The sequence below is a fragment of the Ammodytes marinus genome, assembly GCF_949987685.1.
Source record: "Ammodytes marinus genome assembly, contig: scaffold_32, whole genome shotgun sequence".
NCBI classification, from domain to species: Eukaryota; Metazoa; Chordata; class Actinopteri; order Uranoscopiformes; family Ammodytidae; genus Ammodytes; species Ammodytes marinus.
In genome coordinates, this window is record NW_027648335.1 from 60,241 (window position 1) to 87,749 (window position 27,509).

Here is a 27,509-nt window from a genome sequence, read left to right on the forward strand (position 1 = left end):
CCTATTTGGGCGATTCTGACCCACAATCCAGTGCGCACGTGAAGTGACGTAACATCGACGAAGCCTCCATATGAAAACAAACGGTGATGAGACGGATATAAAAGCAAGAGGCAAGATCAAGGCGCAATGTTATGATGAAATAAGAGAGTAAAGTATGTCCCAATAGTATGCCTACTGCATCCTAACTAGATTCTTTTTATCGTCGGATGTAGTATGTAGAATAGAGAAAAGAAAGAGTATGAGATTTGGAACGCAACCTGTGTTTTATTTCTGTTTTTTTTACGCAGCAGCCTCGACTTTTTAAAACCACTTTTCATGTACAGAGGGTTTTTGTTTTCAGCATGACACGAAAACGACAATGTAGGAGTTGAAATAGACACTTTCTAAATGCCAAGGATATGTGTACAGAGATTAAATAAAATCCACTATTTGAATATGGGATTATCACACATTTAAGACTCTTCTAAAAGGTCTGAATCACTTTTTTTTTTTTTTTTCAATTTTTTTTTTTTAGATTTAAAAAAAAAAAAAAATTAGTTTTTTTTTTCAAGTTTTTTTTTTTTCTTTTTTTTTTGGGGTGTGATGTAAATATGATATCTTTATTTTTGTATGTTACCGGAGCTTTGTTGACATCCTTTACAGCATTAAATGCACATGGGGGGTTTTTTATATATACAGTACGTCGCTGGTTTTAAAAATATCTCACAATGCAACGTGGAAATAAACCAAATAAATAAAACAAGGGACTTTGGTACCAAGGAATTCTGTCGGATTTGTTCATTTTATTCACTGATATTTCTTCAATCTTTACTCATTTACAATACAAAAACTATGACTGTGTGTGTGTGTGTGTGTGTGGGGGGGGGGTGTGTGTGTGTGAGTGAGTGAGTGTGTGTGCGTGTGACATTGCCAACAGAATCTGCTAAGTGGTACATTGTACAATACAAATAAAATAAATGAATAAAAAAATAAATTAAACATAAATCATGAATAAACAAATAAATAATTAAATAAAAACGATATATAAATTAAGACTCAGCTGCCAGGGTTTTAACTGGCACTAAGCCCTGGCAGCACATCACTCCCACCCTGATGCAGCTCCACTGGTTACCAGTTAAGTTCCGGATCAAGTTCAAAATCCCTACTACAGGGCCTTCTGTGGGTCTGCCCCCACTCTGTGGAATCTGCTCCCCCTCCATATCCGCTGTGCCACTTCAGTGGAGTCCTTCAAGAAGCTCCTGAAGGCACACCTCTTCTCAGAGGCCTATGGCCTCTAACCCGCCGCCACCCCTGTGTACACAAACACTGTACTTCCCCCCTTTTTTGTGAAGCGACCTTGGGTACCTTGAAAGGCGCTATATAAATTCAAATTATTATTATTATTATTATTATTATTATTATTATTATTATTATTATTATTATTATTATTATTATTATTATTATTATTATTATTATTATTATTATTATTAATAATAAGACAAATAGGAGGCATTCATAACAGGCAACACAATCAAATATCTCCATAAAAACTACACAACATGTCATATCAATATATTTATTTTTTCGGTCATTGAGAAGTTTGAAATAAACCTTTTTTTTAATCCAATAAATATGTAAACAAAAAAAAGAAGGAAATAATGAAGATTTTGTGTATTGTAATGACATTATTGTTCCACAAGGGGGCGATGTGAGGAGAGAAATGACAAATTATAGTGAAATACCAGTTTATATTAGTCAAAGGAAACCTGTAGCACTACTTAATAAAGTGCTCTATCCATCTATCTGTCTGTCTGTCTGTCTGTCTGTCTGTCTGTCTGTCTGTCTATCCATCTATCTGTCTGTCTGTCCGTCCGTCCGTCCGTCCGTCTATCTATCTATCTATCTATCTATCTATCTATCTATCTATCTATCTATCTATCTATCTATCTATCTATCTATCTATCTATCTATCTATCTATCTATCTATCTATCTATCTATCTATCTATCTATCTATCTATCTATCTATCTATCTATCTATCTATCTATCCATCCATCCATCCATCCATCCATCCATCCATCCATCCATCCATCCATCCATCCATCCATCCATCCATCCATCCATCCATCTCCAGTAAATCATTGTATGTGCAGTACCACCTCCTTGCCGACAGGGGGCGGTACATCCACCAACAAGAGGCTGAAAAGCGCTGCTCTCTCCCCGGCTCTTCCTCTTCCCTTCGCGGCCTCAGAGGTAAGACATCATTATCCCGTTTACCAGTGACACAATCCGCCTTAAATCTTCACTAAACACGCGCCATCATACTAATTTAACGTTTCCCCTTTAAATAACACTGTCTAAACTATCTAGAATGTGTTAAATGTTCGAGATTGAGCCCGTAGTTTGTTAATAAGGAGTGATTTTGTGTTTGTATGTGTTCGCGTCTGGGTTCCGCCATGTTGGCTACGTCTGGCGTGTGAAACTGAATTATATTAACGCGGTGAAGTGACCATTCCTCCACGTACTTGCAGTTTTTCACGTGTTATATCATATTAATGGATAATTTCGGTGCCAAATATGTCTCGTTGATACTAGTAGTTTCTTATAATTGAGGCTAACCGGTGCTAACGCTAGCCTAAGCAGCCTTGAGTCTTAAAGAGCTTCTTTTGAGACAGTGCCTGGGTGAATAGCGTAATATTTTTAAGTAGAAAATGTCTCATAAATCAGACGGTGAACAACATATGAACACATCCTTCTGTAATAACCTTCAGAATAGTGCTGAGAATGATCATGGAAAGTTTAGTTGATGTAAGTGCTTTAGAAGTTGAGTTTTTTTGCTTGCTTGCAGGGAAATAGGGTGACGTTTTTAACTTGTATATATTATTTTGACACTTTGCTAGTTAATTACTAGCATTGAAACAATAGCTTTTTGTATTACAAGTTTTCAGAGATGTTTGAAAATACACATGTAAGTGGCCAACAGATTTTGTATGCAGCCCTAATGGGTCTTACTCTTAAGAATGCATTTTCAGCATGTTTTTAAGAAGAAAATGTCTCAAATCAGACAGTGAACAACATATGAACAAATCCTTCTGTAATAACCTTCAGAATAGTGCTGAGAATGATTATGGAAAGTTTAGTTGATGTAAGTGCTTTAGAAGTTGTAGATTTTTGCTTCAGAGTATTGAGGAAAAAAAACTAATGTTGAGATAATGTCCGTTAAAGATGGTTGTATAGGAGAAATATACAGACGCAAACAGACAAGGTTTAGTCAAATAAACACCTGAATGTACATGTTGGACCTTTGATTTATACTAGTATGAAAGAAGACATGTTATGGAAGATAGATAGACAATGCTTTTCCCTACTGTCTTGACTTTATTAGTGAAATATTATTGTTTAGGGCTTATAAGTCTAGTGTGTGTGAGATAGACTGTGACTCGTGAATTGATTGCAGTGATGACTATTTAGGACACCTTTGATTAACCGTGAAGATACACTTTTGAAATCTGAGCAATCTGACATTCACTGAGTTCACACAGCACTGTAGCTATGGTTGATCTGTATGTGGCTTATGTGTTAGGTTTGGGAGGTATTATCGTATTCCAGGGTATTGGCAATGTTCCTTTAATTACTGTCATAAAAAAAAAAATGGGTTTAAACTTCAGATGCAGCAATCGCAAACTGTTTAATTTATGGAATATTTCTGAATTTAAGAGTCATATTTTTTGTTACAGAATTCTGAAAATGGTCCGCTACTCTCTCGACCCCGAGAACCCGACTAAGTGTGAGTATTTCGATTAGTTTACTGTCTGTCTGCCTGTCCCCCTGTCTGAGTGTGTCTGTCTGTCTGTATATTTGTCTGTCTGTCCCTCTGTCTGTGTCTGTCTGTCTGTCTATATGGCTGGGTGTGTCTCTCTCTCTGTGTCTATTTGTATGTCCCCGTGTGTGTGTGTGTGTGTGTGTGTGTGTGTGCGTGCGTCCCTCCCTCTCCCTGTTTGTCAGCCTGTGTGTGTGTCTGTCCCTCTGTCTGTGCATCTGTCTATTTGTCTGTCTGTCTATTTGTCTTTCTCTCTCTGTCTGTGTCTGTCCCTCTGTCTGCCTGTCTGTCTCTGTGTCTTTCCCTCCTGCCTGTCTGTGTCTGTCCCCCTGCCTGTCTGTCCCCCTGCCTGTCTATCTGTCTGTCTGCCTGTCTATCTGTCTCTGTGTCTTTCCCTCCTGTCTGTCTGTCAGCGGTGATGACTTCTTAGGACACCTTTGAATGAAACCTGAAAACAATTCAAGAAGAATCTGAGCTGAAAAATACACTGAACAAAACAATATCACTTTTGGTTTTTGCTCCAATCTTTCGTTGAAAGCTGAATTCAAATATCCCAAAATGTGTTGCATACTTTAAAGGCCTATATCAATTTTGTTTACACATGTGTGTTAATGTAGTTAAAAGTTGCCTAGTTAAAGGCCTACTTCACCGGTTTGAATATGAAGGTGTATTGAATTCTGAGATCCTATGTAGTATAAATGTGCGAAAAAAATTAAAATCGGTTCATCCTAGCCTGAGAAAAGGCAGAAAGAGTGTTTTTTTTTAACCCTATATTTCTCTTTCTCGTGACATCACAGAAAGAGAAATATAGGGTTAAAAAAAACTTACTTTGTAAATATTACTGTGATGTCACAGTAAAAGACATCACAGTAATATTTACAAAGTACGTTTTTTTTTAGGGTTTAAAAAAAACACTCTTTCTGCCTTTTCTCAGGCTAGGATGAACCGATTTCAATTTTTTTCGCACATTTATACTACATAGGATCTCAGAGTTCAATACACCTTCATATTCAAACCGGTGAAGTAGGCCTTTAATAAAGCACTTTGAATAGCCTTGTCTTAATTGTGCTATGTAAATAAACTTGCCTTGCCTTATTTCTCAATTTTGTTCACAAATGTGTGTTAGTAAGTGATACTTCTTTTAGTGTACATCCAGTCTTACATTTTATTTCTAGCCATGAGAAATTGGAGCATAAACAACAGTGTCTTTTGTTGTTGTTCAGTTTTATATAATAACAATTAACAAACGTTTGTCTGAATTATCCGTTTTATTGACTGAATATTATTTCTGATTGCAGCATGCAAGTCGAGGGGCTCCAATCTCCGGGTTCACTTCAAGGTAAGAATCCCAACACGCTTAGAAAGTTATTTTAACATTTAAGTATTATTGTGGGGGCTATTTATGCTTTTTAACTTGAGCACTGAGATGTTATATGCAGATTTTTTTTTTAATTTGACATGTCTGTAAACTAGTTTGGTTTATTAAGTTACTTTTAAGAAATTCTGCCTTTTTTCAATCTTATCAAAACTAGGGCTGGCCCGAATGCCGTTTTTCAGGCTTCGAATATTCGTTGGTTTTTCCGAGCGAATATTCGTTCCAGAAAAACGCACCATCAAAAACAACATTAAAAAAAACTTTAATAATCCCTATATACTCCCTGGAACCGATTTTGACAGTATCTGCATATTTTGTTGAAGATTTACGCGCTCGGAGGTGAAGTAATGGATGCGCTATGACACTTAGTGATGTAATATCCTCCTAAATGAGCAATACTACTACTACTACTACAATATTACTAACTTTTATATCCAAATATAAAATTATTTGATGACATTATATTACAGTACTAGCTTCTTGCAACAAAAAAATGTTGAAAAAAAAAAATATATATATATATATATATAAAAAGAAAACGAAGCTCCGAATACTAATTTAAGCTCTGAATACTAATTTTCCGAACGAGTATTCGAATAATTCGGGCCAGCCCTAATCAATTCCTAGATAAGTAATTTGAAACAAAAAGTCTTAAATTTAACTTGATAACCTGTTTAAATCAAAAGTTGAAGGGCTCAGACTGTTGGCCATCTAGCATTTTATTATCCTAGGTGTGTGTGAGACTCGTGAATTGATTGCAGTGATGACTATTTAGGACACCTTTGATTAACCGTGAAGATACACTTTTGAAATCTGAGCAATCTGACATTCACTGAGTTCACACATTACACTTATAGAAAATGGTAAAATGTAGGGTTAGACGGTGAGACCATAAAACACTCTTTCTGCCTTTTCTCAGGCTAGGATGAACCGATTTCTAAACTTTTTGCACATTTATACTACATAGGATCTCAGAGTTCAATACACCTTCATATTCCCTCCGGTGAAGTAGGTCTTAAGGTCTTTTTAATCGTGTGTGTGTGTGCTTGTTGTCCTGCCCAGAACACCCGTGAGACAGCCCAGGCCATCAAAGGAATGCACATCCGCAAAGCAAACAAATATCTGCGTGATGTGGTCGTCAAGCACCAGTGTGTTCCCTTCCGCCGCTACAACGGAGGCGTCGGCAGGTGCGCCCAGGTGAGGAAGAGACGCACACTCATTCATAAACACACACACACACACAGACACACTCACTCACTCATTCACTCACTCACGCACACACGTCGCTTTCACACACTCACTCACTCATTAATTCATTGACACACATACACACACACACACTCTCTCATTGACACACACAGGTCTCTCATTCACACAGGCACACTCACTCGCTCACACACACACACACACACTCTCGTTCATTGTCACACACAGGTCTCTCATACACACCCACACTCTCACACACACAGAGGTTGCTCTCTCACACACACATTGACACACTTACTGACTCACACAGTCGCACACACACACACACTCTGGACCAACACACACTCACTCATCCACTCTCTCATTCATTGACACACACACACTCACTGACACACACATACACTGACAGTCGCGCACTCACTCACTCATTCATTGACACACACAGTCGCTCTCACACTTAAAGGCCTACTTCACCGGTTTGAATATGAAGGTGTATTGAATTCTGAGATCCTATGTAGTATAAATGTGCGAAACAAATTGAAATCGGTTCATCCTAGCCTGAGAAAAGGCAGAAAGAGTGTTTTTTTTTAACCCTATATTTCTCTTTCTCATGACATCACAGAAAGAGAAATATAGGGTTAAAAAAAACTTACTTTTTAAATATTACTGTGAAGTCTTTTACTGTGACATCACAGTAATATTTACAAAGTACGTTTTTTTAACCCTATATTTCTCTTTCTGTGATGTCACGAGAAAGAGAAATATAGGGTTAAAAAAACACTCTTTCTGCCTTTTCTCAGGCTAGGATGAACCGATTTTAATTTTTTGTGCACATTTATACTACATAGGATCTCAGAATTCAATACACCTTCATATTCAAACCGGTGAAGTAGGCCTTTAAATTCACACACACTCACTCTCACACACACACAGGTGAGAAGAGACACACACACACACACACACACACACTTAAATTTACTCACTTTCTGACACACACACACTCACTCTCTCTCTCACACACATGCTCACTCATGCACACACACACTGACACTCACCTTTAACCCTTGTGCCATCCTTGACCATTGTGTGTGTTCAGTTTAGAATTTGGCTGTAAGTCTTATGTTCAAGCTGCAATGATGACCAACTTAGGAGACCTTTTGAGTCAAGATGAAACTACAGACTATTTTATCTGAGCAGCTTTTTTTCTACTATAGATGAATTAAACCTTATATGTTTAAGAACTACAATCTTATATATGTTATAAAAAAACTACATTTTCTTCTTCTAACGTTTATATTGTGGTTGTTTTCAGGCCAAGCAGTTTGGCTGGACACAGGGACGTTGGCCCAAGAAGAGCGCTGAGTTCCTTCTGCACATGCTCAAGAACGCAGAGAGCAATGCTGAGCTTAAGGTATGAATTTATATTTTTATTATTATTATTATTTATAGGGCTTTATTCAGCTTAAATGTTTAGTATGAGAACGGTGAAGTGTGTTGTAAGAAAGGCAGTTTAATTCTGGTGAGACAAAATGCTTAAATTTCACCATAGGGTTACTGCAAATACTCAAAAAAATGGTTTATAATTTATGTCTTGTCTTTTTTTCTCGTAAAATCGGTCTTAAATGTCTTTCCAATTTAGGCTTTATTCAGCTTAAATGTTTAGGATGAGATTTATGAAGTGTGTTTTTTAAGATGGGCAGTTAAATTCTGATAAAATTAGGCGTTACATTTTCATCAGTTTTACCAATTTATTATTTCAAATTCTGTATTTAAACTTTGTCAAAGGTATTATTGTTTATCCTTCAAGGTTTGTAATTTATGCAGTTTGTTTTTTGTCGTTTGGATTTATTGTCAAACTAAAATTTGAATCTAAAAGTCCTAACTTGATAGTGTAGTTTCATCAGTAATGCATTGTTGAGGGCTGATCAGTCTAGTGTGTGTGTGTGTGTGTGTGAGACTCGTGAATTGATTGCAGTGATGACTATTTAGGACACCTTTGATTAACCGTGAAGATACACTTTTGTAATCTGAGCAATCTGACATTCACTGAGTTCACACACTACACTTTAGTTAATGTGATACAGTATTGTTGAGTGTTCATCGTTTTGTGTTTTTAATTTAAATTTCTTTATGATGTTTTGGATGTAATGTATTTTATTTGCATAACGTATTCAAGTGTGTAGTAGCTACAGAACATATACTGTGCTGTGTAATAACAGGGTCGAAAAATGGGGAAAAAGTCACGGCTTATAGTCCGAATTTTTCCCTGAACATTTTCCCCCTTGTGTATATTTTCAAACAATATATTATATAATTTTTAACCAGTTTTCCCCTTGTGTGTGTGTTTGTGTGTATTTTCCTTATAGGGTCTGGACGTTGACTCCCTGGTGATCGAACACATCCAGGTGAACAAGGCCCCCAAGATGCGCAGACGTACGTACAGAGCCCACGGACGCATCAACCCGTACATGAGCTCCCCCTGCCACATCGAGATGATCCTCACAGAGAAGGAGCAGATAGTGCCCAAGCCTGAGGAGGAGGTCTCCCAGAAGAAGAAGGTAAAGATGGAGGGGTGGATCGGCCAATCAGGAGAGAGAGAATGAGGGGAAAGAGGCGGGTGTTATAGACAAATGGAGGCTTTTGATTGGTGGAAATCAGGCTAATTTTTTTTTAGTTTAGTAGTAATATGTCAAGAAACCTAAAAGTTCATTCTGGGGCCTATCCGAAAAGTCCAATCTCCTAACCTATAAGCCTCCTTTCCTATACCTTAACCCCTAAACGTCATCGGGGTTAAGGAGAGATGAAAGGTGCTTCCTATCGAACATAGGAAAGGACAGCGCTGTTTCAAATGAATTCGACTCCACTTTTCCTAACCGACGTCATTGCGCGACGGCGAGTATTGCTGACTTGAGTCACTAGCGTGAAACTACACTATAGCCTATTCTCCGAAAATTGACTACAACAAGCGCTCGTTTGATCCATGCATTCTTTTCATATTGATTTTAATCAGGTTGTCGCCAACAGAGTGAGAATCAATCCCATATATCCCAATTCACATGTGGAATAAAAAGAGGCTACACTTGTGTTGATGTTGAAATGAACTGCCCCCAGTAACTTCATTAAGTGTGAAGTTGGTATTTTATTTTCTTATGGTGTAAATTATGTGCTACGAAAATAACTATTATGAAGTTGGTCTTTTATGGATGGGCCAATTAGGGGAAAGAGGCGGGCTTTATGGACAAACGGAGGCTTTTGATTGGTGGAAATCAGGCTAAAAGGAATGTAGTTGAAATATGTCAAGAGAACCTAATTTAATTCTAGGCTGTATACAAGAGGTCTCCCAGAAGAAAAAGGTATGAAGGGGTGGATGGATGGGCCAATTAGGAGAGAGAATGAGGGGAAAGGGGGCGGGTGTTGCAGACAAACGGAGGCTTTTGATTGGTGGAAAGATGAAAGTTTGACTTGATACACAAACTACTGCTTAGATTTTTGATGCCTGTCTATTCGTGCAATTACGGTATTGGTGCTCACGGGTCCTTCGTGCACAGGTACCGTAATGTTATGAATAGATGCACAGCATACATCTAAAGGTGTAGTAAGTGATTCTGGAGAACGCTTGTTGTCAAAATCACTTTTTCAAAATCAGTGAATATCTCCTCATGATCCGCTACCCGTCTGTACTGTGAGCTGAAGAAAAAAAAAGTCCAGTGTTAATACACAGCCTAGGCTCTGTATTAACTTCAAGAACAATTCTAAACAATGCAGCTGATGACATTCCAAAAACATGGATTCCTCCATAAGACTTGCGTGCTCAATGTACAAAATGTAATATTAATATTTGTAATTCTCCGCTCAGGAGGATAATTCAGATTATTGGCAGAGGTGATTTTACACCAATGAGGACATATTTATGAATGAGGATATTGATTTAAGTTAATAAATTACTTAAAATGTTACACAATGTCCCTTTAACTAAACATGGAATTAACTTGGCATAAACTAATACATTTTTGTACCCTTATTGTAAAGTTATACTAAACGACCCCCCCACACACACACACACATTCATTCATTGACACACACTGACACACTCGCCTTTAAACCCTTGTGCCATCGTTGACCTGTGTGTGTGTGTGTGGATCTGGGGCCTCATTTATAACGGTGTGCGTAGAAACCTTCCCAAAACATTGCGTTCGCACAAAGCCAAGAATGTGCTGCGCAAAAAAAAAGTTGAGATTTATAAAACTGTGCTGCGCACAGTTGCACGCAATCTTCCCTTTATAATTACCCACCTGCGGTGATTTGTGCGCGCCCGGTGTCATCCCACTACACCTCCCAGTTTCATCCCACAATCTACCATACATGGCGAATGCTAAATAGCTCCTGAATATGATGACGCACTTAATAAGCACAGCATTTTGACTGACATGAGAAAAAAAGGGAGGTAACCGGCCACAAAGAAAGCGACTGGGAAGGAAGAAAGCCCGTGCCATGCGTCGCTGTAACTGCCTCAAAAACACAAACACACACGCGCGCGCTGATCACATATCATGATTGGCACAGTCGTTATAGTCTTTGTTAAGATGTTTTGCCCAACTTTGTACTGTATGAAATATCACGTATTAGCGAAACTGTATAGGACTAGCCTATATGTAGGCCTATATAAAATGTGTTGTGAGAAGTGAAATAATGCATTAGCCTATAGTATATTCCAAAGCATTGTTTCCCTTCCATAGATCAACACATTTCCAACAACGTCAGATTATAGGCTAGTTTAAACTTCGAGGGTTAGTTGTTATGGGAAAGAGATGCATAAAATAATTTGCTAAATTCATAACATGATTTTATCTAACGAAATATATAGTTTTAATTAATATGGTTGGCCTTAATTTTGTACAAAACTACTTTTTACACACAGCCTAAAATATAGATTTGCTCTCCCGCTGGCCACTCAGGGACACACCTCCTGACGTATATGATATTATTATAGAGTAGAACTATAAGATTCAATTTCAAAATATAATCAAAATATGTATAGACCTACTTGATAAGTAAATCAACCTACATCATTACTGCATGCCATAGACAACAGTAGCCTATATTCTCAACAATAGGTACGCACATAATTGATGAAATATATTGGGTGCCAAGGATATGTGTGTTTTTCCGATGACAGAGCTTTATTTCGTGGTGTTGCCATTGAGTGTCGCTGATTCCCCGAGTCAGCAAAACCTTGCGTGAGCTCTACGCATGGTCAAAAGTTTGCGTGGGAATACGCACACTTCTACGCAAAGAATTCTTTTATAAATACCACCGTTTTGCCACCGCACATTTGACCGCACATTTCTGCCGTCTACGCAAGGTTTTTGTGCGTAGAAAGCTTTATAAATGAGGCCCCTGGTCCGTAAAGTCTCAAGTCTACAAGCTGCAATGATGACCAACTTAGGAGACCTTTTGAGTCAAGATGAAACTACAGACTATTTGATCTGAGCAGTGTGTGAGTGCGCGACTGTCTGTGTTCCTATACTATAAATGATTTTTATTTTTATTTTTTTAACTTTTATTTGAATGATTTTGCAGTTTTTTTTTAAATACAAACAAACGGAATAAGTAAACGCATACAATACATACACACCTCCCACCCCCCCTTGCCCCTTCCTCACATAAACAGAAGTGAAATAAATAACTAAAACATGATTTTCTGACTGAATATTTTCTTTGTATTTCGCAGGTTTCCCAGAAGAAGCTGAAGAAGCAGAAGCTCATGGCTCGAGAGTAAAACTTCAATAAAGCTCAAAAACTTGTTATCACCACATCACAGTCTCTGGTGCTTTATTATGATTGTACTATTGCTCTCTGTGTCTGTGTGTCTGTGTGTCTGTCTGTCTGTCTGTCTGTCTGTCTGTCTCTCTGTCTGTCTGTCTGTCTGTCTGTCTGTCTGTGTGTGTGTGTGTCTCTGGCTGTGTCTATCTCTCTTTCTGTGTATTATGACATGAGTTTAGTAGTGTGTGTGTGTAAGTACATTTACTCACTTTTTTTGGGGCGGCATTTTCCGTGCTTTTATTCTCTCTCTGTACTTTTACTGGTGTAAAGTACAATACCTTTGAACATGGTACATTTTCTTAAGTATAATATTGAGGTATATATTACTAAGTTGGATGGTTCATGTCATATCGTTGGCCTAATAGCATAATTGCCTAAATCATATTGTAAGGGTTATAGATTAGGGTAAAGTAGATGTAGAGTAAATATAATTTAAGCAATTATGCTATTAGGCCAATGATATTCACATTTAATTTTTTAAAGCTGTGACAGTTACTGAGGGGGAAGTAATTTTCCTTTAACCTTTATTTATACTCGACAGATCATTTGAGGGGGGACCCCCATTTACAATGACATCAAGTCATGTTCAAATAAGACGGGGATAGCCATGAGCCACTGCGTATATGAAAGTTTGATTGGGAATTTGCTGATAATATGAAAGCATAATGAAATTAAAAATAACTAATATATATTTTCACTCTGCTAAGCTGCCATTTTGATTAATATCCACCAGGTGGCGCCATTGTGTCACTAATAAAACCAGAAAATAGATCATTCAAACGGTTCATTTGTCATACGCACATTAACAATTACAGCAGCAGTCATTGGCAATACGTTTAGTTACGTTATTAGTCAATTGTTACGTTGAAATTGGTCTTTTTCTCATATCCCCTCTCAAGTCCACACACTCCAGAGGGGGTCAGAGCGCAGGGTCAGCCATAGTACAGACAGACAGACACACTCCAGAGGGGGTCCTCACACAGGGTCAGCCATAGTACAGACAGACAGACAGACAGACAGACACACTCCAGAGGGGGTCCTCACACAGGGTCAGCCATAGTACAGCGCCCCTGGAGCAGTTTGGGGTTAAGTGTCTTGCTCAAGGACACAATGGTAGAGATGGTGGGCACCGTAGATGTAATAGCAGCCACCACTAATTATCTGCCTGTCTATCTGTGTGTCTGTCTATAAACGAGATTTTAGGGAAAGCAGAGAAGTTTAAACAGATATGTCAGCCTTTGGACTATATAACAGTACTGAATTACTATCTATCTATCTATCTATCTATCTATCTATCTATCTATCTATCTATCTATCTATCTGTCTGTCTATCTATCTATCTATCTAGTATAACAGTACTGAAGGGACCTACATGACACCTCGTTGACTTTTTATTTTCTGCTTAACATTTACCTTTAGTTTAAACTTTAAACAATGTCCTTAGAAACCTGTAAAGTAGAGTACGCCATGTTAGTTGTTAGTTTTATTTTGTCTTTTGTTTGTGTTCACTTTTTTGGTTGTGTGTGTTTGTGTTCCATAAAAAGATTAAAGCTGCAGTGTGTAGAATTTTGGGTTTTATTTCCTAGCAGATTTTGTAGAAAATAATTATAATATCCATAAAAAATAAAATCCATAAGTACATTTAATTTAGAATTATTATTATTTTCCTTAGAAAGGGTCTCATATATGTCCATATTTTGGACCAAGGCCTTGTCACCACCATCTTGAAAGTGTCATAGTTGGAATGTCATCAGGTGCATTGTTTAAAATGTAGAATTGTTCTTGTCCTTGAAGGCCACTGTAGCTTCTGTTATTATTCAAAAGGGGCGGGGTTACCCAGGGAGCGTTGCATTCTAGAACTTACTTGATGATGTCATATTACACACTGCACCTTTAAAAGCATCTGCGTATGAAAATTCGACAGTTTGATTGGGATTTTGATATTATAAACGCATAATTAAATCAAAAACAACCAGTAAATGTTTTCACTCGGTTTAGCTGCAGTTCTGTTAAATGGTCACCAGATGGCGCCATTGTTCCACTATTAACAGATCAACCCGGATATGAGTGTGTGAGTGTGTTAATCCATCTATTAGTCTGTTAATTTTCAGTGTATTTTAGTTCAATAATCGCAATTTTAAAGACATTAGTGAAGGAATTTGGACTATATTAAAGCCTGACTTATGACATACGGATAATTACTAAGTTAATAGCTAAATAAAGGATAATTAAAGTCGCCTAAATAAAGTACAAATATGAGTTTAAAGTTTAAAAGGCCTATAATATAATTTTATTTATTTTTTAAATCAAAGATAGCAAGTCTAAAGTATTGTCCCTTGTATCTCTTAGTTTAACTTAAAGGGAACTATTTATCATCACCATGTATTGTCTCTAAATATTTCATAATTGCTTAAAGCTGCAGTGTGTAGAATTTTGTGTTTTATTTCCTAGCAGATTTTGTAGAAAGTAATTATAATACCCATAAGTACATTTAATTTAGTGCATAATAGCTGAAATATTTTTTTAGAATTATTATTTTTTCCCTTAGAAAGGGTCTCATATATGTCCATATTTCTGCATATTTTGGACCAGGGCCTAGTGCCGCCATGTTGAAAGCGTCATAGTTGGAATGTCATCAGGTGCATTGTTTAACATTTAGAATTGTTCTTGTCCTTGAAGGCCACTGTAGCTTCTGTTATTATTCTAAAGGGTTGGGGTTACCCAGGGAGCGTTGCATTCTAGAACTTTGTAGAACTTTCTTGATGATGTCATATTACACACTGCCCCTTTAATATAGGCCAAACGATAATTGTTATATTAGGCCAACTGTATTATTATTGTTAATAGTTTTTATTCGGAAAAAATGTATCAGATTTCAACGAGATGTTTGAAATATTTGACCAAGATAAAAACCCAAATATTAAATAAAATGCTGCTAATTTTATTCAAAATGAACCAAAAAATGAAATAAATAGTTGATAAGCGATGCTAATTTTATTTATTTTTTGTCTCAGATAAAGCTAAAAAGCCGCCCCCCCCCCATGGGCCTCGGCCAGCAGCGGACCCGGGTTCGATTCCAGCCCGCGGTCGTTCTCTGCATGTCACTCCCCTCTCTGCCCCATTTCACCTCTGTCTCTACACTATCAATAAAGCATAAAAATGCCCAAAAAAATATATATATTAAAAAAAAAAGCTAAATAGCTACTAAACAAAAGATTAGAAAGTCCTGAAAATGTAACTTTGTATAAGCATCAAAATAGACTCAAAATATCAAAAGTAAAATCACTCACAATACAGAATCAATATCTGATTATCGGTCCTTAATGAGGTCATTTCATTCACTGAAGCTTTCAAGGAATCAATAGTTTTTTTTGGGGCATTTTCAAGCTTTATTAGACAGTACAGAGTTGAAATGGGGAGGCAGAGAGAGAGAGAGAAAGAGAGAGAGAGAGGGAGAGAGGGGGGGGATGACCTGCAGTAAAGGTCCACGGGTCGGATTTGAACCCGCGACCACTGCAACGAAGGCCGGAGCCAATATGGTACACGCTCTATCCACTACACCACCGGAGCGCCCCGAATCAATACAGTTTTACCTTAATCCATAATCAAATATAATAGGCCTATGTCATCATTTATTTGTTGATTACATTTGTTGGCTAAATACAGCTCTGGAAAAAATGAAGAGACCACTCCAAATGTTCAGTGTCTCTCGTTTTACTGTTTATAGGCATATGTTTGAGTAGAATGAACATTTTGGTTTTATAATATAAACTACTGACAACATTTCTACCAAATTCCCCCCCAAAAATATTGTCATTAAAGAGCATTTTCAATAAGTAATGTAGAGATGAAGATTGACGAAAAATCCAGACTGGTCTCTTAATGTTTTCCAGAGCTGTATATTTTATATTATATTATATTATATTATATTATATTATATTATATTATATTATATTATATTATATTATATTATATTATATTATATTATATTATATTATTTTAGATGAATTTCCATAATTCAAATTTAATAAAAAGTAACATGTGTTGGTAGATACTTGTAGAGCAAGAAAACATTTAAATTATTTTTACTCTGAGATTTTATTAAATCAAAAATACAACAATTAAAATCCATTCAAATTAAGTAATTAATCAACTTACAAATTGAATATCAGTGAATAGACATAGGCCCTCTAACCCTGAATACATCATTAAGGCGTTTTTTATACATTCAATATGTTTAATTAAACATTAGGCTATACTACTAACCCTAAATATGCAAATTAGTTATAATCCCGTCCTTTTAAATTCGAAAAGCAACATCATGTACAAAAAAAATACATATTTCTATAATTATAAGAACATAAGCCTCCAACTGGCGTGATTTTTGGTTAATTTTCTTTTTCAAACTTTATATTTTAATGGTTTAAAAAAAAAAATTGACAGACAAAAAGACAAAATAAGTAGACACATACACACACACACAACCCCCCACCCTCACACACACAACCCCCCAACCCCCTCACACACACATACACACACACATACACAACCCCCCACCCTCACACACACACACACACACACACAACCCCCACCCCCCTCCCTCACACACACAGACAGACAAGAAATAGCAAAAAAACAGAAATGAAATAAGCAAATAAGACGAGATGATTAAGGAAATAAGCTATAAATATACACACAATAAAATGAAATATAAAAGGCAAAAATATCATCATCACAAAATGTTACTTTGAAAAGCAACATCTGCGCATCATGTACAACAAATATATATATAATCTGACCCGTGGACCTTTACTGCAGGTCATCCCCCCCTCTCTCTCTCTCCCTCTCTCTCTGTCTCTCTCTCTGTCTCCCTCTCTCTCTCTCTCCCCCCATCTTAACTCAACCTGTAACTGTTTTAATTAGGCTATATTGTACTTTCACCCATTTCATTTTAATTGCTGCCACTCTTCCCCACTGTGTAAATGTTTCAATTGTTTTTCTCTTCACCTGTTGTTGTGTATTTGATGTATTTGCATTGAATATTGTTTATGTATTGTTGTTTTTCCTTGGAATTTGTTTTGAACTCGACGTCATTGAAAATGAGGGTCAGCCCTCAATTGGTCTCTCGAGGATAAATAAAAGTTAAATGAAATGAAATGAAATATCATGAGGCTTTTATTAAAGGAGAATATAAATTTTTTTACGAGAATAATTTCCGGAAAAATGGGAAAAGTTCGCCCCCTATTGGTGCCATTTTTGGCTCGTTTTTTTTTTTTTTTTTTTTTTTTTTTTTTTTATGCTTTATTGATAGTGTAGAGACAGAGGTGAAATGGGGCAGAGAGGGGAGTGACATGCAGAGAACGACCGCGGGCTGGAATCGAACCCGGGTCCGCTGCTGGCCGAGGCCCATGGGGGGGGGGGGGGGACGCCCTACCAACTGAGCTAAGGGCGCCCCCATATTTTTATTATTATAAGAACATATGTAAATGAGTTATATTCCTGTCAGTTTTCACATTGGCAAGCGACGTCTACAAAAAAAGCTAAATATTTTTTTGAAGATTCACGTGTTAAATATTTTGTAAGACTTTTTTTTTTTTTTTTTTTTTTTAATTTGCGTGGTTTAAATTTTTTTCACAAAAAAAACAGAACAAGCAGACACATACAACACTTACACAACCCTCTCTCCCCCTCACACACATAAACACGTAGTTATAAGGCTTTTATTAAAAGAAAATATGACATTATTACGAAAATAAAATTTGAAAAAGTTGAAAAGTTCGCCCCCTATTGGCGCGATTTTTGGCTCGTTTCCTTATCAATAAAATACAAATAAAAGGCAAAAATATCATCATAATGTTATATTTCAATAGCGAAAATTGTTTGTTTACATGTTGAAAATTAGCGACTAATAATTTTATATAAGAGAATTTTCCTTCAGTTTAGATTGGCCTTTTTAAACCTCATTAAAGCTGCTCCGAGGAACTTTCAGTGTGTGTTAATTCTAGCGCCCCCCTTTGGACTAAAAGCGCTAGTGTTTTTACCACGCCAGCTGTTGTTCCTGGGTGAGCGTATACCCCATGACAAAGGCATTAAGAAAAAAACTATATAAAAAAAACAGCATTCTTTTACACTGATGGTCTCGTTTTGCTGTTACATGTAATTTATGATCATCAGAGGGAAAGAAAAAATTAGACTGTTTCAGAAATATTTAAAAGTTCCTCATAGCACCTTTAAAATAGCCTATAGACCTTATTAAACCTAATTTAAATAGCCTAACAAATCCAGCTTTAAACAACACCGGGCTATATGTAAATAATGCTCATTTATATCCCCATTTCTTCTCTCTTACAAACTAAATCAAAAATTCATTTATCTCTCTGTGTCATCTATCAAAAGGCGGCCCCCCCCCCCCCCTCAGCCAATCACAAGCCCGCTCTTAAATCCAACCCCTGACGTCACCCCCGGCTCGTCCAATGAGCGCAGAGAAAGCCCGTAAAGTTTGGTGTAGTTTTGCTGTAATAGACAGTTGATGGTCTTTTATTATGTGAGCGAAGTTCTTCCCCAAACGCAACTATACCGACAAAAGAATAGAGGGGCCGGGTTTTTTTTTCAAAAAGTGGATCCGATTTTGCGCTGCCTTTTCTGGGTACATTTTGAGCTCATCAAGAGGGTCTGCACGGTTCATTTTTTCGTTTTTTTTAGGGCTATTATTTTGTTTTTTTGTTAAAGTTATAGGCTGGGATATTCGCGTCAGAGTGAGAGTGAGATTTGAAGGTTTAGATTTTGCCTTTAGGTTATTTTTAATGCTTTTGATTATCTCTGTAAAAAGCGATTTTTTTCAACCAAAATTATAGGCTGCAGGCTTCCATTGTAGGTGTTTCTGGGTGGTCTTTTGCACTCAAAAAACGCCTGTTTAAGTGAATGCAGAAGTGCGCAAGACCATATAGGCTGTATAGAGTCAATGCTTTAGATTGAGAGGGAGATTCGTAGGACTAAATTTAGCCTTCAAATTGATAGAGAAATGGACTTTTAAGGCAGAAAACAGCGTATTTGGTTTAACTTCTAGTGCGTAAATAGTATAATTTATTTTCCTTTTTTGTTTTTTTTAGCTTAAACTCGAGGAAAACATTTAATTTTTTTTGTGTGTGATTTTTAACAGGTGAATTGTAGCCGAACAATTAAGTTAAATCTGCTCAGTTTTTAATGCATTTAAAGCCTATTACGCAATCAAATTCCTGAACAAAAATAGCCAAAGCAATCTCTTTTTTTGCACATTTTATTTTCTAATAAGTTATACGTCGCACTATATTGTTACATTTATAAGATCTTATAGGTTTGAATCGTTGTTTCAGATTCGGGAGAGGAAGATTTATTTGGTTTTAAAAAATTCGCCTTCAAATTGATCTTTGAAATGGACATTGGCGTGAGAAGAAACCACCGGCTATCTCTTGACTTCTAATCGGGATTTTGAGCATCATTTTTCGGCTTGAAAACCTCCTAAAACACCGGGGACTTTGACACATACTTCCAGGACTGACTTCCAAGTTGTTGGTGTAATGTTAGCGGTGGGTAATATGGACGGGTCTCGTTCACATCAGGGCGCACACTTCCTCCTATCCACCCCGCCCTTAGCTGCCCTCCACAGCATGACAGAGATGAAAACTAACGCTGCACTTTATCAAGCTTCCTACCCCGTCAATTGCTCGAGTACGTCCCCGACTACAACGTCTCCAAACCCGGGTGGCATGGCTGTGTCGTCCCCGCTAGGAATGAAAAGCCCCAACAGCAGCAATAGCAATAACACTAATAACAACAATATTTCATCTGGGCTTGGATCTCCGCAGCTGTGCTCATCATCGGCAACTCCACACGGGATTAACGACATCCTCAGTCGGCCTAGCGCTCTGACATTTGCCGCTTGTTCATCAGCTTCCGCGACTTCCATACTTTCGGGACTTCCACGGTTCGCAAGCTTGAGTCCTCCCCCGCCTCCGACGCACCATCCCGGGCTGTATTTTAGTCCGAGTGGGGTGGGAGTAGGGGTGGGGGTCGGAGTGAGGTATACCCCCAAACCACTAACAGATCTGCCGGGAAGGACGCCCATATTCTGGCCTGGAGTCATGCAAAGTCCGCATTGGAGAGACGCCCGCTTCGCATGTTCACCACGTGAGTTTTAAACCGAAAATTGAATATTTTGATGTATTTTCCAAGCTAAATTAGAGTGTTTTGATGTGTATTTTTGTGGGTAAATTAGAGTGAAAAAATATAGTTTTTATAGGGTTTTTTTCCAATACTTTAATTGTTTTTTTTTCTTTTTTATAAGGAACACAAACACACATAATTGAAAAAGTGAACACACAAACAAAAGACACAATAAAATAAACAACTAACATGGCGTACTCTAGGCCGACTTAACAGGGTTTTGAAGGACAACATTGAAGTATTTTGATGTATTTTCTAAGCGTAAATTAGAGTAAATAATGTTGGTTTTAATTGTTTTATTGTGATTTTAGACAGTGTGCGTCTAGAATTTTTTTTTTGAATATCACGGAAAAGTTCACTAGCGGAAGGCACAATGTGGAATACAAATAATTTAGTGCTTTTTACCGTATTGTCTATGTATGCGCTAATTGGAACGAGACATTTTAAGTCTGTCTTTACGGGCGCATTGTAGCCGATCACCCAATGACGTCAAATCGTTTTAGTTTTAACGTAATTAAAGCCGATTAATATGATAATTTATTCAAAATATTTTAATGCCATTGTTTAATTGTTATTTTATACAAAATGGCGCATCTAGAAAATAGCCCTATATTAGGCCTATTCTTTGTGTTTTTAAATTGTGAGTGAAACATTTTGAATTTATCGTAAATTTAATTGAAACGTTCACTGGATAAACGCAAGATTAGGAACATAAATAGGCCTATATGGTGCTTTTTTGTGGCCCTTTTTGTCTGTTTAATCTATGACAAATGTTGAGTTGTTTCGCGGTTTTATAGGCTACTATTAAAAGCGAAATGTCTTCAGTAGTTTATAGTCTACAGGTGCGTCTTAAACAAATGAGAATAACATGGAAAGTTCATCCGATTGTCCTATATGCACGATTTAATGTATTTAAATTTTTTCGCCTTGATCTTGAGTAGGCCTACATATATATTTTTTCAGTTTTTAATTAAATAGACGCCGTTAATTTAGAAAAACAACCCTTTTCCCCCATTATTTAAGACATTACCGGCCCCAGTTATTATTTATGTAAATTATAATTTTTTAAACGAGGCCATTATAATATAGGCAAACAGCTATTACTATCGGCACACTAGGCTTACTACGTTATCAGCTTTTATCACATTAAAAACTCAAAATAATTTACACTGCTATACGCATCTCAAAAATATATATATAATGGAATAGACGGAGGTGACACAGTTTGAAATCCCAAATAATATAATGTTTCGTTTATTTTTCGGTTGAAACCTGAGTAAAGCATTTTCTAAATTCGTCGTGATTTAAAATTATAACAAATATACTAAAAAAAAATAATGACACGTCTGCAGTAGCGTTTAGGACAACAGGTGCGGCGAGAAACAAAATGTGAATATCCTATCATAGAAAAGTTCAACGCAGATACGATTTGCGAGTTCACTTATTGACTTCGACAACATCTAAGATTCAAAGTAAGTAAGTAAGTAAGTAAGTAAGTAAGTAAGTAAGTAAGTAAGTAAGTAAGTAAGTAAGTAAGTAAGCTTTATTTATATAGCGCCCTTCACAGACCAGGGTCACAAGGCGCTTCACAATACACATTTTATACATACACTCAAACACCGATGGCAGTAAGATTTAAGATTCAAAGTGTGTATTACCATATTGCACAATAAGAAACATGTTCTCATCATACAGTGAAATTATTCCTTTGTTTTCCACAGACTGAAAGCTAAGAAAGAAATATGAAAATATGCAATATACAAGTAAAACAGAAAAAAGCCGCAACAATAGCCTATATACACAAGCATATTATAATGTTAATATAGGCCTTATTAGTGTAGGCCTATGTATAAAAATATAATGTTTTATTCGTATTTTTTTGGCTTAAACTGGAGTAGCCTAGAACATTTTGATGCCGGTTGGGATTTCATACAGATGCATTTTAACAGCCACTAGAAAAATAAACTCAGTTCCTAATGTTATAAAAGATAATTATTTAGGCCTAAATACTTCGCAATAACGTAATTTAATCATTCGTATACAATTCATTTCTGCACCACTGACGTGATAACTTTTTGCGCAATAAGTTATGACGTTGTCGGGCCCCAGACTTAATTTTTTATTTTTTCAAACGAGGCCCATAATGGTAAAACACCTGATTTATATGCTTTTCTAACCGTAAAATTCGAATAATTATTACGTTATTGGCTGTTACATACACCTTAACAGCATTGGAATATGATGGAAATGTCCACGGGTTACGCTTTTCAGTTTAGCGGGTGACTTTTGGAACAATTGAGAAAATGCCTGATACGGCTCCGGAAAAAAATTAAGAGACCACTCCAAATGTTCAGTGTCTCTCGTTTTACTCTTTACAGGCATATGTTTGAGTAGAATGAACATTTTGGTTTTATAATATAAACTACTGACAACATTTCTACCAAATTCCCCCCAATAAAAATATTGTCATTTAGAGCATTTTCAATGAGTAATGTAGAGATGAAGATTGAAGAAAAATCCAGACTAGTCTCTTCATTTTTTCCCGGGGCTGTATGTTTCTATGGAGTTCGTCCGTTTTAACCCAAAACCAAGCGACAACATACACAATAGAATGTAGGATATAAATAGCCTTCATTGTCATTGTGTAGCCTATTATTTCAAGCTGTCTTCATCAATGCTTTAGTAGGCTACACACACACACACACACACACACACACACACACACACACACACACACACACACACACACACACACACACACACACACACACACACACACACACACACACACACACACACACACACACACACACACACACACAGAAGACGTCATTAACATAAGCTAATTAATACTATTATTTATTACATCCAATCAATTGACTCTACCTTCAGTGACATAAATCTAAAATGTGATGTGGTTCAATCTCACACACACACACACACACACACACACACGCACGCACGCACGCACGCACACACACACACACACACACACACACACGCGCGCGCACGCACACACACACACACACACACACACACACACACACATACACACACAGCATATACTGTTTATTATTTTACAGCAGTATTCATTTGAAATACGATTTTAGGCAGGAGAAGGGTTGTATTTTTTTATGCATATATGAATTAGTCAATGGTCAATCCCGTATTGACGGATAGGCCTACGTGACTTTTTTCAAATTATCCCTGCGTTCCAAATCACATCACTTTTTCTTTTTACTACACTACATACTTAAGTACAGAAGAGTTTTAGTCTTTTTACTACACTACATACTAAAGCACAGAAGAGTTTTAATCTTTTTACTACACTACATACTAAAGTACAGAAGAGTTTTAGTCTTTTTACTACACTACATACTAAAGTACAGAAGAGTTTTAATCTTTTTACTACACTACATACTAAAGTACAGAAGAGTTTTAGTCTTTTTACTACACTACATACTAAAGTACAGAAGAGTTTTAGGGCCACGGACAGGAGAGAGAAAAAAAAATCAGATAAGGAAGATTTTTTTTTCATTATGTCGAGAAATGTCGAGAATAAAGATGAATACTCCAAAATGCTATTGGAGTTAGTGGGGCATTTATGTATTTTCAGCATACTACAATTGACGTGCATGTATTGGGACATCCTATATCTTTTTCTGGCATACTGAATAGTAGGGAAGTATGGGGATTGGAACGCAGGGTAATTTTAAATGTATTTATCATCCAAATTAGAATGTTTCTATTGCTTTTGGACTAAAATAGTTGTTTTTATTTGTATATTTTTCTTCTAAAACGTGAGTATAACATTTTGAGTTGATCGTTATTTCAGCTTAGTTGCCTCTCAAATATTTTAGAATATCACAAAAAAGTAACCCTGCGTTCCAATCCCCATACTTCCCTACTATTCAGTATGCCAGAAAAAGATTTAGGATGTCCCAATACATGTCAATTGTAGTATGCTTAAAAATACATAAATGCCCCACTAACTCCAATAGCATTTTGGAGTAGTCGTCTTTATTCTCGACATTTCTCGACATAATGAAAAAAAAAAGTTCCTTGTCTGATTTTTTTTTCTCTCCTGTCTGTGGCCCTAAAACTCTTTTGTACTGTGGTATGTAGTGTAGTAAAAAGAAAGAGTATGTCTATCTATCTATCTATCTATCTATCTATCTATCTATCTATCTATCTATCTATCTATCTATCTATCTATCTATCTATCTATCTATCTATCTATCTATCTATCTATCTATCTATCTATCTATCTATCTATCTATCTATCTATCTATCTATCTATCTATCTATCTATCTGTACTTTAGTATGTAGTGTAGTAAAAAGAAAAAGTATGTGATTTGGAACGCAGGGTGTATTTGATCCAAAGCAACCTAAAAATCAGCAGTGTAACAAGCTGATCGCGTCCATGCCACACACACACACACACACACACACACACACACACACACACACACACACACACACACACACACACACACACACACACACACACACACACACACACACACACACACCGCACCGCATTGATTTAAATTCATTTCTGTATTATAAATCCCTTTTCTCATTGGTCTTCTGTACAGTAAAACGTTTATTCTAGTATTTCGCGATGCTGGATTTTGGATTTACATGAGCTGTAAGGCCGTAACCATCAAAAATGAACACAACAAAAGGCCTGACATAGTTCACTAGTTGTGTAATTTTTTTTTACTCTTGTGTGTGTGCGTCTGTGTGTGCATGTGTGTGTGTGCGTCTGTGTGTGCATGTGTGTGTGTGCGTCTGTGTGTGCATGTGTGTGTGTATGTGCGTCTGTGTGTGTGTGTGCATGTGTGCATGTGTGTGTGTGTGTGTGTGTGTGTGTCTGTGTTTTGATTTAAATGTGTGTAAACTTAAGATTGAAACTCAGAATCAAAACCTATTTTATGGTCACTAATACACACTCGGCAAACATGTAAGCAAGATATCGCTCTCCATATACCACGGTAAGTTGTAAAAAGAGACACACAATAGACAGACATGTGAGCCGATTTCCCCAATGTCCATGTGACATGTGAGCCGATTTCAACACCACTCAAACAAATACAGTTTTTCTCAAATATCTTGATCACATTTGTCCGTTAACAGTTGACAGTCTACACACGATACTAAAGTGTATGTGTGTGTGTGTGTGTGCGTGCGTGTGTGTGCGTGTGTGTGCGTGTGTGTGTGTGCGTGCGTGTGCGTGTGTGTGTGTGTGTTTGTGTGTGATTGTTAATCGACTTTCATATCATACTTGTATACATTCCCATTTTAAAGATGCAATTAAACAAAAGTAATGCCTTAGTGTTTGGTACCAAAATGTTCACAAAGCTGAGGTCCACTTTTAACTAGAATAGAATAGAAACAAACTGTATTGGCATTATACATGATAGGCTATTTTCCAACAAGATTTTTAAATGAGCGTCACCTTAGAATGCATAACAATACAGACATCCACAGTGATAACCAACTGCATACCAATAAAGAATAGATAGAAATATATGTTGTATGAATGTGTGTGAATGGTAACGTGGGAAAGGAAAACAGGTCTCCTTTGTAAAAGAGTCTTCGGTCTCAATGGGATTTATCTGGAGAAATAAAGGTTAAAAAAAAAAAAAAAAAAAATGTTCCGGTGTAATTTAATATATAAATATAGCATTGTTAAATTAGTTATCGCCCTAAACATCTATGTGTGACATTTTTTTGGTTTAAAACAATAAATATGCTACAAGAAAAGCCAAAATAAAGACCAGATCTTTTCGCGGAAACCATGCATAGGTCCACGTATGCAAATGAGCTAATATCGAACTAATTATGCATACATTAGCATATCATTAAAAAAAAATCTATATGTTGGAAAAAAGCCTTGAAGAGTTCAAATCTGTATTTATTTTAAGATTTTTACAACCTATTAGAGTCAAAATCAATAAAGAAAGGGATTTTAAAATACAGAAATGTCGGCCCCCCATAAAGTATAATCATGCATATGTACTCAGTACTTGGTTTGGGCCCCTTTTAGCATGAATTCTTGCCTCAATTCCAATTCATTTTCCGTGATATTCCATGAGTATCATCTGTAGATGCTAGTTTATCCTAGTTATGCATTAAAATAGACCAATATAAGTGTTTACAACTAATTTTATTTGCTGCATTTTTGTGCTTATCTTTCCAGAATTTTTTTTTTAGGGTTAGACAGTGAGACCATAAAACACTCTTTCTGCCTTTTCTCAGGCTAGGATGAACCGATTTCTAAAATGTTTGCACATTTATACTACATAGGATCTCAGAGTTCAATACACCTTCATATTCCCACCGGTGAAGTAGGTCTTTAACTGTTTAAAACTAATTTTCTTTGCCACATTTTATGGGGTTATTTTTTCGGAGGCCATCTCGGTGTTATATGCTAGAGTAGCCTATCCTAAATATGCATTGAAATAGGCCAATATTAGTGTATAAATTAGCCTTTTGTGTTGTATATTTTTGCATAATGTTTCAGATGCAAACTCAGTGCTAAATATGCATTCAAAATAGGCCGATATGGGGGGGCGCCTTTAGCTCAGTTGGTAGGGCGTCCCCCTCCCGGGCCGGGCCCAGCAGCGGACCCGGGTTCTATTCCAGCCCGCGGTCGTTCTCTGCATGTCACTCCCCTCTCTGCCCCATTTCACCTCTGTCTCTCTGCACTATCAATAAAGCATAAAAATGCCCCAAAAAATATCTTAAAAAAAAGGCCGATATAAGTGTTTAAACTCATTTTCTTAGCCGCATTTTTTGGGGGTTTTACTTTTCAAAGGCCATCTTGGTGACCTTTGATTCATACTAGTATGAAAGAAGACATGTTATCGATGCTAGAGTACCTTAAATATGCATTAAAATAGGCCAATATTAGTGTATTAGCCTATAATTGAACTTCTTGTGATGTCATTTTTCTCAGACGCCAACTCGGTGTTACTGGACAAAGACGGGAAGCGTAAACACACGCGGCCGACGTTCTCCGGGCAGCAGATCTTTGCGCTGGAGAAGACCTTCGAGCAGACCAAGTACCTCGCCGGGCCGGAGAGGGCCAGGCTGGCC

General features: G+C 36.8%; 2 protein-coding genes across 2 annotated transcripts in view; both read left to right on the forward strand.

Annotated features, from left to right (window-relative positions):
- Positions 1-2,210: 2,210 nt before the first annotated feature.
- rpl17 (ribosomal protein L17) lies at positions 2,211-12,194 on the forward strand. Its single transcript, XM_080054591.1, has 7 exons — positions 2,211-2,231; positions 3,716-3,765; positions 5,097-5,137; positions 6,236-6,370; positions 7,692-7,790; positions 8,746-8,937; positions 12,111-12,194. The coding sequence occupies exons 2-7, from the start codon at positions 3,726-3,728 to the stop codon at positions 12,156-12,158; spliced, it is 555 nt and encodes a 184-aa protein (XP_079910717.1). The 5' UTR covers positions 2,211-2,231; positions 3,716-3,725; the 3' UTR covers positions 12,159-12,194.
- A 7,564-nt stretch (positions 12,195-19,758) lies between these two features.
- nkx6.1 (NK6 homeobox 1) overlaps positions 19,759-27,509 on the forward strand; it is a gene marked incomplete at both ends in the record, with an annotated part of 8,361 nt that continues 610 nt past the window's right edge. The window contains 2 exons of the mRNA XM_080054598.1: positions 19,759-20,368; positions 27,370-27,506. Coding sequence (XP_079910724.1) covers positions 19,759-20,368; positions 27,370-27,506 — 747 coding nt within the window. The remainder of the gene's footprint in view (positions 20,369-27,369; positions 27,507-27,509) is intronic.